The following is a 14,046-nucleotide window of genomic DNA, read 5'->3' as shown; positions in this document are numbered from 1 at the left end:
TTCTCCAACATTTGCTGTAACCACAATCAATAAGATAAAAATTATATTTCAAAAATATCATTAAGTATGTTGCGACTAGTTACTTATTAGGTAATATTATTCTGGCTTTAATAAAAGAAATTGATTTTGGAAACATCAGCTAGTGCAGGGGATACTGAGCAGGCTGTGTCAGCTGGCTGGAGTGCAGGAGAAAGAGATTACATATACAGAGAGATGCTTGTCTGGCTGCCTAGGCTGGGTGCAGAGGGCACTAAGATGAGGCCAACCTCATGAATGGGAGCAAAGGTGGGAAACAGCAAACATCCTTGGAGAAAAAGAATAATTAGCTTTTTTGTGAAATCAAATAGAAAATTAGGAGAATACCCAGCAATCTTATCCGGACAGCTTAAGTTGGATCAAAGTGTTAGATTGGTTTTGATGGCACAGGATAATAGAGGTCAGAGGAATGTTAGAGAAATGGGACTGCAGCGAAGTGACTACTGCATCCGTTTCTGCGTGCCACGCCTTGAAATAGAGACAGTAGGTAGTCCTGGCAGTACTGCGTTCAAAGTGTAAGTATTGTTGCCTTATGGACTGGATCACTCTGAGGATTGTTAACAGTGGCACTCAGAGCATTTGTCTCTGCTCATGAGTTTGAATCTGCTCCCCCCCCCACCCCAAGATATGACTGGCTGTTGTTCCAGCCGATGGCTGTTGTACAGGCTGTGTTAAATAAGAGGGTCTCACTCTGGCTTCTAGTGGACAAGGGCTCTCATCACTCAAACCATCACAATGATTGGAACCCATGTTGGAAGATTGATTAGGCAGGAGTCAAATGGGTGCCATGGTGACTGAACCTCTCCGTCCCTCTGGTGTCCCTCCTGGTAGGGCCCAAGGAGGCACAGCAATGGGATGCTGTGGGCAGAGATTGCACTTTTGCTGCCCCTGCTTTATCACTTGTGCAGCTAAAAGTCCCCATAGCACCTGTGTGAATTCACTTACACCAGGAACAACTTACAACTGGTTTTAACAATTGACAAGTGACTAAGGATGCTGGTGATTTGTTTGCTATCTCCCCCAGGTCCCTTTGGATAATGACAGTCCAAGAGGAGGCCATCTAAATGATTCTAAGTGAAGAAGGCTGAAGTTAGCCCTGCATGTTAGGTTACAATTCCATGTAGAAATGGAATCCGTACAGTGATGGCAAACAGCACTCAGGTCTTTCAAGAACCAGACCTATGGCAAATACCCACAACAAAAGTACAGAGTAAACAAAAAAAAAAGGAAGAGGGTCCTTGAAAGGCTCTAGACACACAACTGAACCAAACCTCCAGGTTAGAGAGGAAGTCCAGATTCCTAATGTCTATTTGCTGTTTGCAGCTTGGGCCTTCAATGACAGCTTCCGGCATGGTGTCAACATGCAAGAATGATAAACTAGGTCTTGCAATGAGGGACAGCTGAGAGGTATATCAACAGGCATTATTATACCACTCTCAAGCACTAGGTCCTCCTGGTTGTTATTATGGGGCAGAGCAATATGGCACCTGTGAAGTCACACCCTAGAATTCTGCATGGCCTGGGATTACAGCTGGGGAGGGACGGACAATTTAGTTTGTGTTATCACGTTTGAGTCTATCCACACTTTCTTCTTAGCAGAAAATGATTCGACGGAGAATTATTTTTTCCTTTCTGTGGAGGGGATCATTCCCCCAGAATCCCAGTGCAGAGGGCTATCACCTCCAATGCACAAGGAAAGGGGAGCTCGCTCGCTCATCCCTAGGCCTTGCAGGAGGTCCATACCTGGGTAAGGAGATCACATACATCATGCTCCTGTCCACTCCAAGGGCAATCCTCAGAACAGTGAATGCAGCCTGGGGCTGCAGTAGCTGTTCTACAGGGCCCTGTCACACTGTGGTGTCCTCCACTTTATGGAGGGTTCCAAGAGCAGCCACCAACAGGAGAGTCCCTGGCAGCTCAGCTGGGGACCCCAGTGCTAACATGGAGGCAGAGGGCCAGTGAACAGACATTCCTGTATCTCTAGCAAATCCCCATCTATGTGGATTTTGGGGATCTGTGGGTTCTAGGGATGGAACCCTTCCCATCCCATAGGGACACCTCCCCTAATCCAACACTCCTCCTGTCTTTCCCCTCCTCCTCCCCACAGAGACAATATGAGGGGAAACTCCACACAAGATTAATCTTGTGGTTAATTCCTCTTCCCCCCATCCCAACCCTCCTGTTTTTCCTCCAACATCTTTCACCATCTCTTTTTTCTCTCTCTCCCTTACCGTACCTTTCTTCTCTCTCTCTTTCTTCCCCTTCCTCTGTATTATGCACATAGGCCTACTTTTGGGAGGAATTAGTGTAAATAACATGTTAACATCAGTCCATAGTTAAATACAGGAAAAGAGTATCACAAAGTTACATAGTGGCCATTATTTTCCATCCCAGCAGCCTCTGCCAGACGGACAAGGGACATTTTGTAAGTGATTTACTTGCAGGCCTGAATCACGGTATTTGGACTCATTGACTGAGGGATACCCTGACAATTCTATGCAAATTAAGAATCAGGTTGCTCACAGCACCACAGCTGTCAGGCCTTCTGAATTATTGTTGGCCACAAAGAGCAGATATCCCTAAGATTATCCCATATGTGCTTTTACAAAGATGAGCCTGATCCAATCCAGAGTTGGAAACCTGCCCTCCTCTCCCGCCCCGCCCCCCAATTTTGGGAAAATTTTGATCCAGACCTGAATTTTGCACTTTAGGCCAATCAACAACTTTCAAATACAGGGAGATTTAAGATCTAAGTACTACTGTGCTGCTGAGCCATTGCTGGAAGAGGAGATAGAATGGGTCAGTCCATCATTGCCTGTTGAGGCCCAGTGTGCATGTAATAGTCGGTGAGGGGAAAAAAAGAGGGAAAAGAAACCTCAGTTGCTTTTAGTCTCCCAGGGGAGCTTTCCCATGGATATTCACAGCAGTCCATATCTCATATCTCAGCCAGTTCCCTGAGGACCATAGTTCTGAAGGTTAATACATGGTTCTCATAATAAGTATTGGATTTCTATATTTAAAGTAACAGATACTTTCTAGGTTGAATTGTGTTCTGATCTCCACAGATTAAAAAAAAATGTGATCATTAGCACAGGACCTAGTCACTAACATTCAAAAGTAGATCGCTAAGGACATCATGTGACTGCTTAAATTTCTGCAGTAAGTCTATCTAGTCAGTGGCCCCTTGATGAATCTAAGTAAATCATATCATGTGGGTAATAATAGTTTCAAATGAAAGTAATAGCAGAAAACCACCATTCAAGACTTCTGTCTTGGGATTGGAGGGCAGATGGGGTGCAGAGGAGAATGACTGATGAAATCATAACCAAAACCCCTCACTCAGAACTCAATCTTCTCCATATTTGCTAATACCTCTTCACTCCCACATCTGCCCAAGATCAGAATGACTCCCCCCCCCCCCCATAATGCCTCTAGCCCAACAGGGCTGAAAAAACCCCTCTTTCAATTTTGCAGAAGGCCAGTTCTTCTTGCAAGCTCACAGATGACCTGATGATTCCTCAAGGTCATTGCCCCATCTCTCTTTTGCCTTGCCCATTTCAAAGATGAAGAATCATTTTGAATTCCAAGTTGATCCGAATGGAAACATTTTCGAAGCAGTTTCAATTTTTTTCCCCTTCATCTCTGCAAACTTCAGGGGCTTTAGGAGGATTTCTGATTTAAAATATTTTTCTCAAGAATACTAATAATGTTAAATAGGTCCTGGTTGAATCATAAATTACTACCTTCCATGATCCTTTTAGGCTTTGTACAAAGCTACCTTTGAAAATATATTTACCTTTAATGGAGTTCATCTGTGGTTCTCTCACGCTCATCCTGTGCCCGTGACAATGAAGAATTCTGTTTAAAGCAAGGAAAGATCAGATTAAATATACAGTGAAGTTATCAGATCAGGGCTAGTGGCAAAACCTGAATCAAAGAGCAAATATTCTAGTAGAAACAAAACTTAAAACTCTGTGGATCAACAGCCTGGATGCTAATTATTGCTTCCAGCTTACTTAAGAAATTGTGAAAGACTGTGCTTTGTTTTGTAGCCACAACCACTCATTTCTAGCTGTGATCCGATCAGCTCTCATAGCTATGGGATGTGATACCTATGGAAAATACCTAAATGCTGGAGGGTTTTTGTTTGGTTGGTTTTTTGCAGGTGGCTTTCTTTCCTCTGAATCAGTATTGAACCACTACCCCAACCATAACGTTGAGAGCACCGAGATACTAAAGATATTCTGTTTACAAAAGTGACTTTGGGTCAGATTTTTAAAAAGCTGGCCTCTAGAAGTCTTAAGCTCCTGTGAGGATCCAGGCCTAAGTCACTTTTGAAAATGTAACTTTTCAAAAGCATCTAAGTGCTTTTTTCAAAATTTTATACAAGGTCTATAAGTACATAGGAGGCATGAAAAGCTCCCAGTATAATAAATTCTCAGTCTCCAAAGGGTTAAAAAGACTGTATAGTGTACTAAGTGGCTTCCTTTTGCTGTTTAATACACTGGAACAGAACTCACCTAATCCATCCCAACAGAAAACCCATTAAAAAGAGCAACTTAATAGTCAGACCTAGGGGTTATTTTTGGAGATGATGCATCCAAGCAAAGCTGACCGCTCTGTGCCTGCCCAGCTGCTACATTATCCGATTTTCTTGGAACAGATTAGAAACACCAAATTCCTCTTTTTTTTTTTTTTTTTTTTTTAAATCACTGTTGAGCGGTAAAGGAAAAGTCTGACAGACGAAAAGACTAAGGGCTTGTCTACATCAGAAAGTTGCAGCGCTGGTGAGGGAGTTACAGCGCTGCAACTTTGAAGGTGTACACATCTGCAGGGCACCACCAGCGCTGCAACTCCCTGTTTGCAGCGCTGGCCGTACTCCCGTTTTGTCTCGGGTGTAGAGGATCCAGCGCTGGTGATCCAGCGCTGGTAATCCAATGTAGACAGTTACCAGCGCTTTTCTTGACCTCCGTGGAAGGAGGAAGCCTCTGGTAATCAAGCTGGTTTCCTTTCCCGGTTTGCTCTCTCGGTCCCGGAGCCACCCAGCAAACCGCAGGGAAGGAGACCTGCTTGCTCGGGGTTCCGGGACCGAGAGAGCAAACCGGGAAAGGAGACCAGCTTCGCCGCGGTTTGCTCTCGCGTTCCCGGAGCCACCCAGCAAACCCCAGGGAAGGAGACCTGCTTGCTCGGGGTTCCGGGACCGAAAGAGCAAACCGGGAACGCCGCGGTTTGCTCTCTCGGTCCCGGAGCCACCCAGCAAACCGCAGGGAAGGAGACCTGCTTGCTCGGGGTTCCGGGACCGAGAGAGCAAACCGCGGCGAAGCTGGTTTCCTTTCCCGGTTTGCTCTCTCGGTCCCGGAACCCCGAGCAAGCAGGTCTCCTTCCCTGCGGTTTGCTGGGTGGCTCCGGGACCGAGAGAGCAAACCGCGGCGTTCCCGGTTTGCTCTCTCGGTCCCGGAACCCCGAGCAAGCAGGTCTCCTTCCCTGCGGTTTGCTGGCTGGCTCCGGGACCGAGAGAGCAAACCGCGGCGTTCCCGGTTTGCTCTCTCGGTCCCGGAACCCCGAGCAAGCAGGTCTCCTTCCCTGCGGTTTGCTGGCTGGCTCCGGGACCGAGAGAGCAAACCGCGGCGTTCCCGGTTTGCTCTCTCGGTCCCGGAACCCCGAGCAAGCAGGTCTCCTTCCCTGCGGTTTGCTGGCTGGCTCCGGGACCGAGAGAGCAAACCGCGGCGTTCCCGGTTTGCTCTCTCGGTCCCGGAACCCCGAGCAAGCAGGTCTCCTTCCCTGCGGTTTGCTGGCTGGCTCCGGGACCGAGAGAGCAAACCGCGGCGTTCCCGGTTTGCTCTCTCGGTCCCGGAACCCCGAGCAAGCAGGTCTCCTTCCCTGCGGTTTGCTGGCTGGCTCCGGGACCGAGAGAGCAAACCGCGGCGTTCCCGGTTTGCTCTCTCGGTCCCGGAACCCCGAGCAAGCAGGTCTCCTTCCCTGCGGTTTGCTGGCTGGCTCCGGGACCGAGAGAGCAAACCGCGGGGAAGCTGGTTTCCTTTCCCGGTTTGCTCTCTCGTCCCGGAACCCCCCTTGAAGCCGCCCAACAGCGCTGCAGTGTGGCCACATCTAACACCACTTGCAGCGCTGGTTGCTGTAAGTGTGGCCACTCTGCAGCGCTGGCCCTATACAGCTGTACTAATACAGCTGTAACAACCAGCGCTGCAAAATTTTAGATGTAGACATGGCCTAAGTCAAATTTGAACCTCAGGTCTGGAAGCAGATCCCTTAATTCCTCCTCAGGCCAAGCTCCGAAAGGAGCTTGCAGTTTCTTTAGAAGCGGGGATTCCTCCCCTGACTTGATAGCTTTCAAGGTGTGGTTCCAAAAGAGGTTTGTGTTCTCCTCCCCCTGTGCCTGAGGGATGGAGGAGAGGCTGTTGTCAGCGATCCTCTCAACACAACTTAGTATTTAATTATCACAGCTGATTATGTTTCAAACCTTTGCCTTCATTTGAAATGGAAAAAAACCCATGATTGTACCTCATCAATCAATGCCAGTTGACTGCTCTCTGCCCTCTTCCTCCCTCCCCTTCTTCAATTCAATTAAGCCTAATTAGATCACAGCAGGGCACACATCACTTATTGGTCCCAAGGGATAAATATTCAGCTGAGGGCCTATCCTCTCCCTGCTGGCCCACACATTTGAGTGATGTGAATCGTCTCAAGATCTGGTCTCAGGTGCCTCCTTTGTAACTTGCTTTTTTGATCCATTTGAGGGAAGGGTCATGTGGGTGGCTCGATTTCAATGACCTGAAAGCCTCATCATCAGAATAATACAGCACTTTTCCTCTTCCAAGCACTTTACATAGATTAGCTAATTAATCTTCACAGCTCGCCTGTGAGGTAAACAGCATCAGCCCTGTCTGAGGGGGAACTAGGCCTTGAGTAGAGAGTAACCGGCCCATCACACACAGGTGGCATCAGGAGCAGAGTTGTGACTGGAATCCTCCTGACTCCCATTCCAGTGCTCAGAACAAGCCTGTCTATGCCAAACCCTTCTCCACCTTTGGTCTTTGACCTGCACCATTTTCTTGTCTGTTCCAAGAGGATAGACAAAGCCAGTAATAAATGTGTGTTTTGCAGTTTGCTTAGCAAACTGTTGGTAACTGCTTCGCTTTGGCACCAGATGCACATTCAACATAAACATTGTTTAACTGATGGCTCCTCTTTTCACGTTGCTTTCACTGCTCCTTTCATAGAATCATAGGTTAGGGTTGGAAGAGACCTCAGGAGGTCATCTAGTCCAACCCCCTGCTCAAAGCAGGACCAACATCAACTAGTTTTCTGCTCTGACATTAACCCAATTTATCAATATTCTCACTGAGAAGTCTTGAGAGACCAAGATGTGCAGGAAAATCCGGCATCTAAATTGCTTCAGTATCTACAAAAGTCGCATCAGCCATAGGCTTGTACGTCACATCCAGAGGTTGTTCTCAGACTCCTGCCTCCATGATATGTACCAGCTGTTTTCCATGGCCAACCTACTAACTCTGTGGTTAAATATTAACCAGGACAGCAGTGGTATGGTGGAGCTATCAGGTGCCCCTTATTTAAATTCTTCCTTTGTTCAAGTTCATCCCCATTTTGGATACTGCAAGATTATTTATCCTCAGGGTTCATACACATTCTTTTGAAGTGAATGTTATCCCTTAGAAATGATCAAATTTCACAAGGCATCAGGAATTCTCAAAATATTTCGGGGAGGGGAATATTCCCCGTCATCCCTATGAGGTCCTCTACCATTCCTCCCATTTCTAACCGTGCGAACTGTGAAGATTAATTAGCTAATCTATGTAAAGTGCTTGGAAGAGGAAAAGTGCTGTATTATTCTGATGATGAGGCTTTCAGGTCATTGAAATCGAGCCACCCACAGGACCCTTCCCTCAAATGGATCAAAAAAGCAAGTTACAAAGGAGGCACCTGAGACCAGATCTTGAGACGATTCACATCACTCAAATGTGTGGGCCAGCAGAGAACAGAAGGCTATATTAGAAATACACCCACTGGATTAAATCCTGGCTCCATGGAAGTCCAGTCAAATTCCCATTGATTTCAATGGAGCCAGGATTTCATCCACTACGTTTATCAGCAAAAAGTGAGTTGTTTGCCAATTGGACCGAACATTTCTAACCATCAGAAGAATGAAGGACTTGAAGAGCCTTCCAAGGGGAGGGGCAAAACACATTAGCTTGTTTTAAGACTGAACTCAATAAGTTTATGGAGGGGATGGTACATGGCCCATCCATGACTGCTATTAGCAAATATCTCCAGCCATTGGGGATGCAACACTAGGTGGGGAAAGACTCAATTACTACAGAGAATTCTTTCTCAGATGTCTGGCTGGTAGGTCTTACTGATCACCTTATTTGGGGTCTGCAGGGAATTTTCCCCCAGGTCAGATTGGCAGATACCCTGTGGGGTTTTCATCTTCCTCTGCAGTGTGGGACATGGATCACTTGCTGATTTGAACTAGAATAAAATGGTGGATTCTCTGTAACTGGACGTTTTTACATCAAGCTTGGAGGACTTCAGTAACTCGGCCAGGTCTATTGCAGGAGTGGATGGGCAAGATTCTGTGGCCTGCAATATGCAGGAGCGCAGACTATATGATCATGATAGGCCCTTCTGGCCTTAAAATCTATGAGACCAAGAGAGCTTGCCTCCCTCCTCATTTCCACGGCCAAGAACACATTTTTGTTTAAATGGAAAAACATTAAGTGGGTTTAAACCATTCTTCCCTTCTGCAGCAAAGGTACCCTTAATACACGGAGTCTTTCTTATGCCAAGGGGAGAAATTCATGGAGTAGACCCTTAAAGTACTGGCAGGACATTCTCTTTCTCTGCTATGTCTATCCAAAGCTCACAGGGTGTTTGTACTGCTCTGCCCAGATGGCTCTTTAGAATTATATGCAAATAAGTCTAGAGCCCAGGTAAAAGATGAGTGAGAATCTAATGTAACTTCATATAAATGAAAAAGCCACATTCTAAATGCAGAGATTCAAAGCAGAGAACACAGAGGAGAGATTAAATAAGGACTCATTATTCCTGAACTCACGAGGTTCATCATTAAGAGTGCTGCTTTCCTACAGTTACCAGAATAAATGGTATTTTTAAGGACTGGTCATCCTGTTATTTTCCCCACTGCCTCTCATTAAGTGTAAATATTGCTGATCCACATGAAGCTGGGAATATTTTGATTTCTACATGCACTAAAGTTTTTAATTGGTTAAGACACCCACTTGAGGGCAACGTGGCATGGACAAAGAAAGAACAGATGGTGGGTTAGCGGAGCATCTGCTAATCTAATACTGAGCAGTTTTACCTGTAACCAATCATTGTGCACATCTGTTGGTCCCTGATCAAAAAGTCAACTGCCATGATAAATCTTGTTTGCATCTTAAATAAATAAGGATCATATCTGGGCCTGACACTCAAATTCTCTAAGGAGCAAGCTGCTCCAACCAGTATGTGATTGATAGATAAAGAGGCAAACACTATTGCAGCAGGGGCCCTGGGATTGTCTTAAAGGTCCCTTGCCAATTTTGTTTACATCTGGTGCAAATTGACAAGTGAATAATTCCGTTCAGTGGAAAGCCAAAGAGAGAAAAGATATAGGACACCCCAATCTTCAACTGTTCAAGAAGTGTTTTTAAAAAAAAAAAAAAAAAAAAAAGCATAATTTTCAGTGCTACAGAAATGGACATTGTTTCTCTAAGGAGCTTCTGGAGAGAGAAAGAGAAGCATTATTAATAGCAGAGATTAAAAGCATGCACACAGTGTAGTGACCATTCTGATCTACAATAAAGGTTGAGACTTCTCCTTAGCATAATCAATAGTCTTGAATTTCCAGTGAATGGACTCAAATGATGGGGCTTCTCAGGGTACCTGGCTTGGAAAACCATCTCGACAACTGCTCTGGAGACACTAAATGTATCAGCTTGTCATACATTACAGATAATTATGTCTCCACAAATTCAATCCCTCTCCCGTGAGATGGGGATTATTCTTTTAATTGGTTTGGTGCATTTTAAAATGATTGGCAGACTTTACAAATCCCTGTGTTACACAAGCAGCTTCCAAAACAGTATCTTGAGTTACAGGCAGGATCCCACATGAGATTTCCATCTGTGATTTTGGGGGCACTCTTGTACCCTCATATTGCTGGGCCCAGTCATGCAACTACAGCTCTGTATAACTACTTCCAATTCGAGACTGTCAGTGAGGATCAAACACCAGACTTTCTGCATCAAAAGCACAGGCCTCTACCATTTGAGCTAAACAAATTCCTTTTTCAAGTAAAAGTCTGTCCAGGACAAGCAGTGAATATCCCCTGGGCATTCTTTTTGTGGTCCTTCTGAAAGATAGCTGCAGAGTGTCAGCCAAAGCACCTGTCCCACACACCCTACCACTGCTAACATCCATACTCCACAAGTTTTATTTTTCTCCACCTGTTCCTTGCTTAGCTCTTGAAGTACAAGGCTCAACCTCTGAGTTAGTCTTTTAATATGCTTTACTTACTGTAAAGTAAGCTATTGTCCAGCTAATAGTAAGATGGCCCCTGAACGAAATCAAGCTGATTCACATCCCCAAAGGCCTATTTCACTGTTGCCACGTGCCTTACGTTACCATTTGCAGGCTCAGGGTGTTTTAGCAAATCTTACCTTGCTAGTGAGTCTTCAAAGCTTCACCTTCGAAACACACATCATGATAAAGTGACCAGTACCAGGCAGTAACCAGTGACCAGACAGAGCAGCATGAAGCAGGAGCACAGCAATCCAGAACAGATGCTGTTCCTTTAGACAGCCCTTGAACACTGGAAGGCAAACATCATTAGCAGCAGAAATTGAATGGCACCCCTTGCTGCCTAACCTCCATCACACAAACACACACACACCCCCACAAAGTTCAGGATTTGATGAAATAGTCCTTGTGTCTACACCTATTGAACACTAGCTCTGGTAAGCTGCAGCTTCCATCAATACAGTAGAATTTTAGACACATTGAATAGCACACTCCTGTGTGTGGAAGGAAGGTGAGGGGGGACTCTAGACTTTGCAGTGTTTTGGCCACAGCCTGGGAGAGGGGGAACAACAGACATGCAGCTATAGGACTTGTCTACACAGGGAAATCTACCAGCAGTGTAATTATACTGCTATAGGGTATTCTCATTCTGAAATAAGGATATTAGGCAGCAAATATTTTAACCAATACACAACTCATGGGTCTCAGGGTCCTTTTTGATACAAATTAAAGTGATTCTTTCAACACATTTCTTCCCTATGCTGTACCTTCTAATCAGCCAAGAAAAACTAGCTGGGTACACTGAAGTGTTTGAAAGTAACCAGAGCAAGTTGGGCTCAGGCTTTTTTATTATTATTTATTATTATTATTATTATTATTAATTAAAACATTCTTCCTAATCACTTTTCACTTTACTTTCAAAAGCCTTCTCCCCTTCAATTGTAATACCAGAGAAACACAGAGCTCTGATTGAGCAATAAAAAACAAACCATACACACCAATGAAAAAGGGTGTTCTCTAAAAACCTGAAGTTTATTCATTAGAATTCAGTGAAAGAAACATTCATTTTAAAACACAGTAAATACATTAAAAAGTTTAATAACTAGTCATGTCAAGGACAAAAAAAGAAAACATGAAACAATTGGCTATCAAGAAAGGGGCAGGGGAGAACTGGCTGCCTTCGCTTGGCTCAAGCTGTGCAGAACACATAAGGTTTCCAGTCTGCAAAGTACTAAAGTTATTTGTAGAAACAGGTCTTACTTCTGCCACATGCACGAAGGGGAGATCCTATAGTGCCTTAAGCAGAACTGATGGAAGTTTGGGAGGTTAGTTTCTTTACAAGGGACGTGTGCCTTCTCTCTATCCCTCAATTACCCTTTTTGCCCAAGCATAATCTCATTCATTTGTTTTCGTTCGCCAATAGAGGTGACAAAATAGGAGTGGTGGAGAAGGAGGAACAAGCAGTTTTCCATCTCAATGGAATGTCTAAGGACAAGGACTGTAGAGAAAATGCATTTCCATGAACTATCTAATAGTGGCAGGGAGATGGGGTGGATAACTGAACAGGTCTTTTCCCTTTCTAACTTCTAGAATAATACAGATCTGCAGGAAAAAATGAGCTGCACAGCCTAAATACAGCTCAGCAGACACTACAAATAACTGCATAAGACTGAATACCTTCAGAATTAAAGGGGGCGGGGGGGGGGGAAGGGAAGGGAATGTTAAAAGGAAGTGTGGGTCAAAATGTCCCAGGAATATAAGCAGCACAGCCTTCCACCCAATTTGCATTTCAGTAACAGACGCAAAAACCCATAAAAGAAACAAAACAAAAACCACGCACACAATAATGTATAGGAACACTGTAAGGTTAAGAGTCATTTAATTAAAGACACACAAACTCCATGCACAGTGAAGTCTCTCCACCTGCATTGCCATCACTTTCAAATTTAAAACAAAACTCTACGTTCAGCTTTAATAATTCAGCTTTCCACCATTTCATTTGCTTTTTGCTCAGCAATGAACATAAGTTTGTCACTTCACTTCCTGCTCCTAGCCCATTTCACTTTCTGGGCCTCATACTCCATGCCACTGTGCTTGGGTTGCAAATCCTGCAAGGTGAGGGGGAACGGGCAGGAGGGGTTGGAACCTACTTGAAATCAAGAGAAAATCAAACTTTGAATTGAAGGTTTAAAAAAAAAAAATCCCCAAGCACATTCACAATGAAATTTCAGGCCTTTGCTGACTTGCGATGTTCCTTTAAACCATGATCAGCCACTAGGTGAACAATAGGGCCCTTAAAATTAGTGTCATAGTTGCCAGATTTCCCTGGACAATGCTGAGCAGCAGCCAGGGTTCTGGTGACGGCTGAGGAACGAACCTGCTGGTGGGGCTGAGGAGGCAGGAGAGTTAGGAAGAGGCAGGAGCTAGGGTGAGGCAGCTGACTAGTCCCATTTTGGCTGTAGTCCTAGTGGAGGAGCTGCTCTGTAGCATGCTGGGAACAGGTAAAGCTCCTTGCACTCCTTCTGAGGGTTGGAATTGGTGGGGGGCAGCACCCATTGCTCAGCCCAGCAGGAGGAACAGGGCCAGGGGGATGCAGTTGCCTTCTTCACTGCCTGCCCCAACAGTGACAGCCTCTTCCCCTTTGAGGAAACCTAACTGTTTGACACCCCCGCTCTCTGCCTCCCTGCTGGAGGGGAGAAGGTTGCAAAGCACAAGCAGCACTGCTACTACTGACTCGGTTAAGAGCCAGGACACCAGCTCTTCAGCATGTACATTCAAAACCTGGGACTGCCCCAGCCAAGCCCATACTCTTGTCAGGCACAGAACAGGAGCTTTGCCTTGGTTTTCCTGACCGCTTCACTGGCCAAAGCCCCAGCATCTCCCCTCCCAGATGGGCAAGTCCTTAAAAGGGCAGAATTCCCTTCCAGAGCTTATTTAGGTATCAAAAATGGACCCTGCTGGATAAAGTCAAAAAAATTAAACACACAAAAACCCCATCATGGTTTTCTAGCTTTAACAAACAGTCAGTGATACTTCCAGAGAGGAGACAGAGACAGTCCACAGACTGGAATTAAAAACAAAGTTAAAAACAGCACTTGACAAATGTGACATTCCTGCGTCAAAAGATCTAAGTAGTGTCCATGGAACGTGTGGATGGCAGGATGGGGGCCGGCTTCTGATGTTCAGAATTAGCCCTCAGTGTGTAGCAGAGAAGAGAGAGAGTTTCTTCATTGCACAGATGGTGGCAGCAGCAATTGCTTTTTCTTCGTCAGAACTGTAAGCCACACCATTTTAACATGATGCACGAGAAAAAGAAGAGTCCATAAAATTTCCCCTATGAATATAAAATGTAAAACTATACAAAAATAGATAAAACTGACCTCTCTCATATGTATAAAAAAATCCCAAATGCAATACAGAATTACTTGGTAGTCTGACCTGAATGTCAGT

At 45.1% G+C, this 14,046-nt stretch overlaps 1 protein-coding gene across 2 annotated transcripts in view; it reads right to left on the bottom strand.

The window, feature by feature from the left end:
- Positions 1-14,046, bottom strand: part of MTMR8 (myotubularin related protein 8) — a 164,475-nt gene that overhangs the window by 53,147 nt on the left and 97,282 nt on the right. Inside the window, exon 3 of one of the 2 annotated variants that reach the window (XM_030576357.1) lies at positions 3,833-3,894. In XM_030576357.1, coding sequence (XP_030432217.1) covers positions 3,835-3,894 — 60 coding nt within the window. In that variant the 3' untranslated portion in view covers positions 3,833-3,834. Of the gene's footprint in view, positions 1-3,832; positions 3,895-11,609; positions 13,871-14,046 lie in introns of those variants that run through there. The other variant, XM_030576358.1, reaches the window with a different exon arrangement.

This window comes from Gopherus evgoodei, chromosome 9 (assembly GCF_007399415.2).
Source record: "Gopherus evgoodei ecotype Sinaloan lineage chromosome 9, rGopEvg1_v1.p, whole genome shotgun sequence".
Lineage (NCBI taxonomy): Eukaryota > Metazoa > Chordata > Testudines > Testudinidae > Gopherus > Gopherus evgoodei.
The sequence above is the reverse complement of the archived record's forward strand: the minus strand, read 5'-3'. Positions and strand labels throughout refer to the sequence as shown.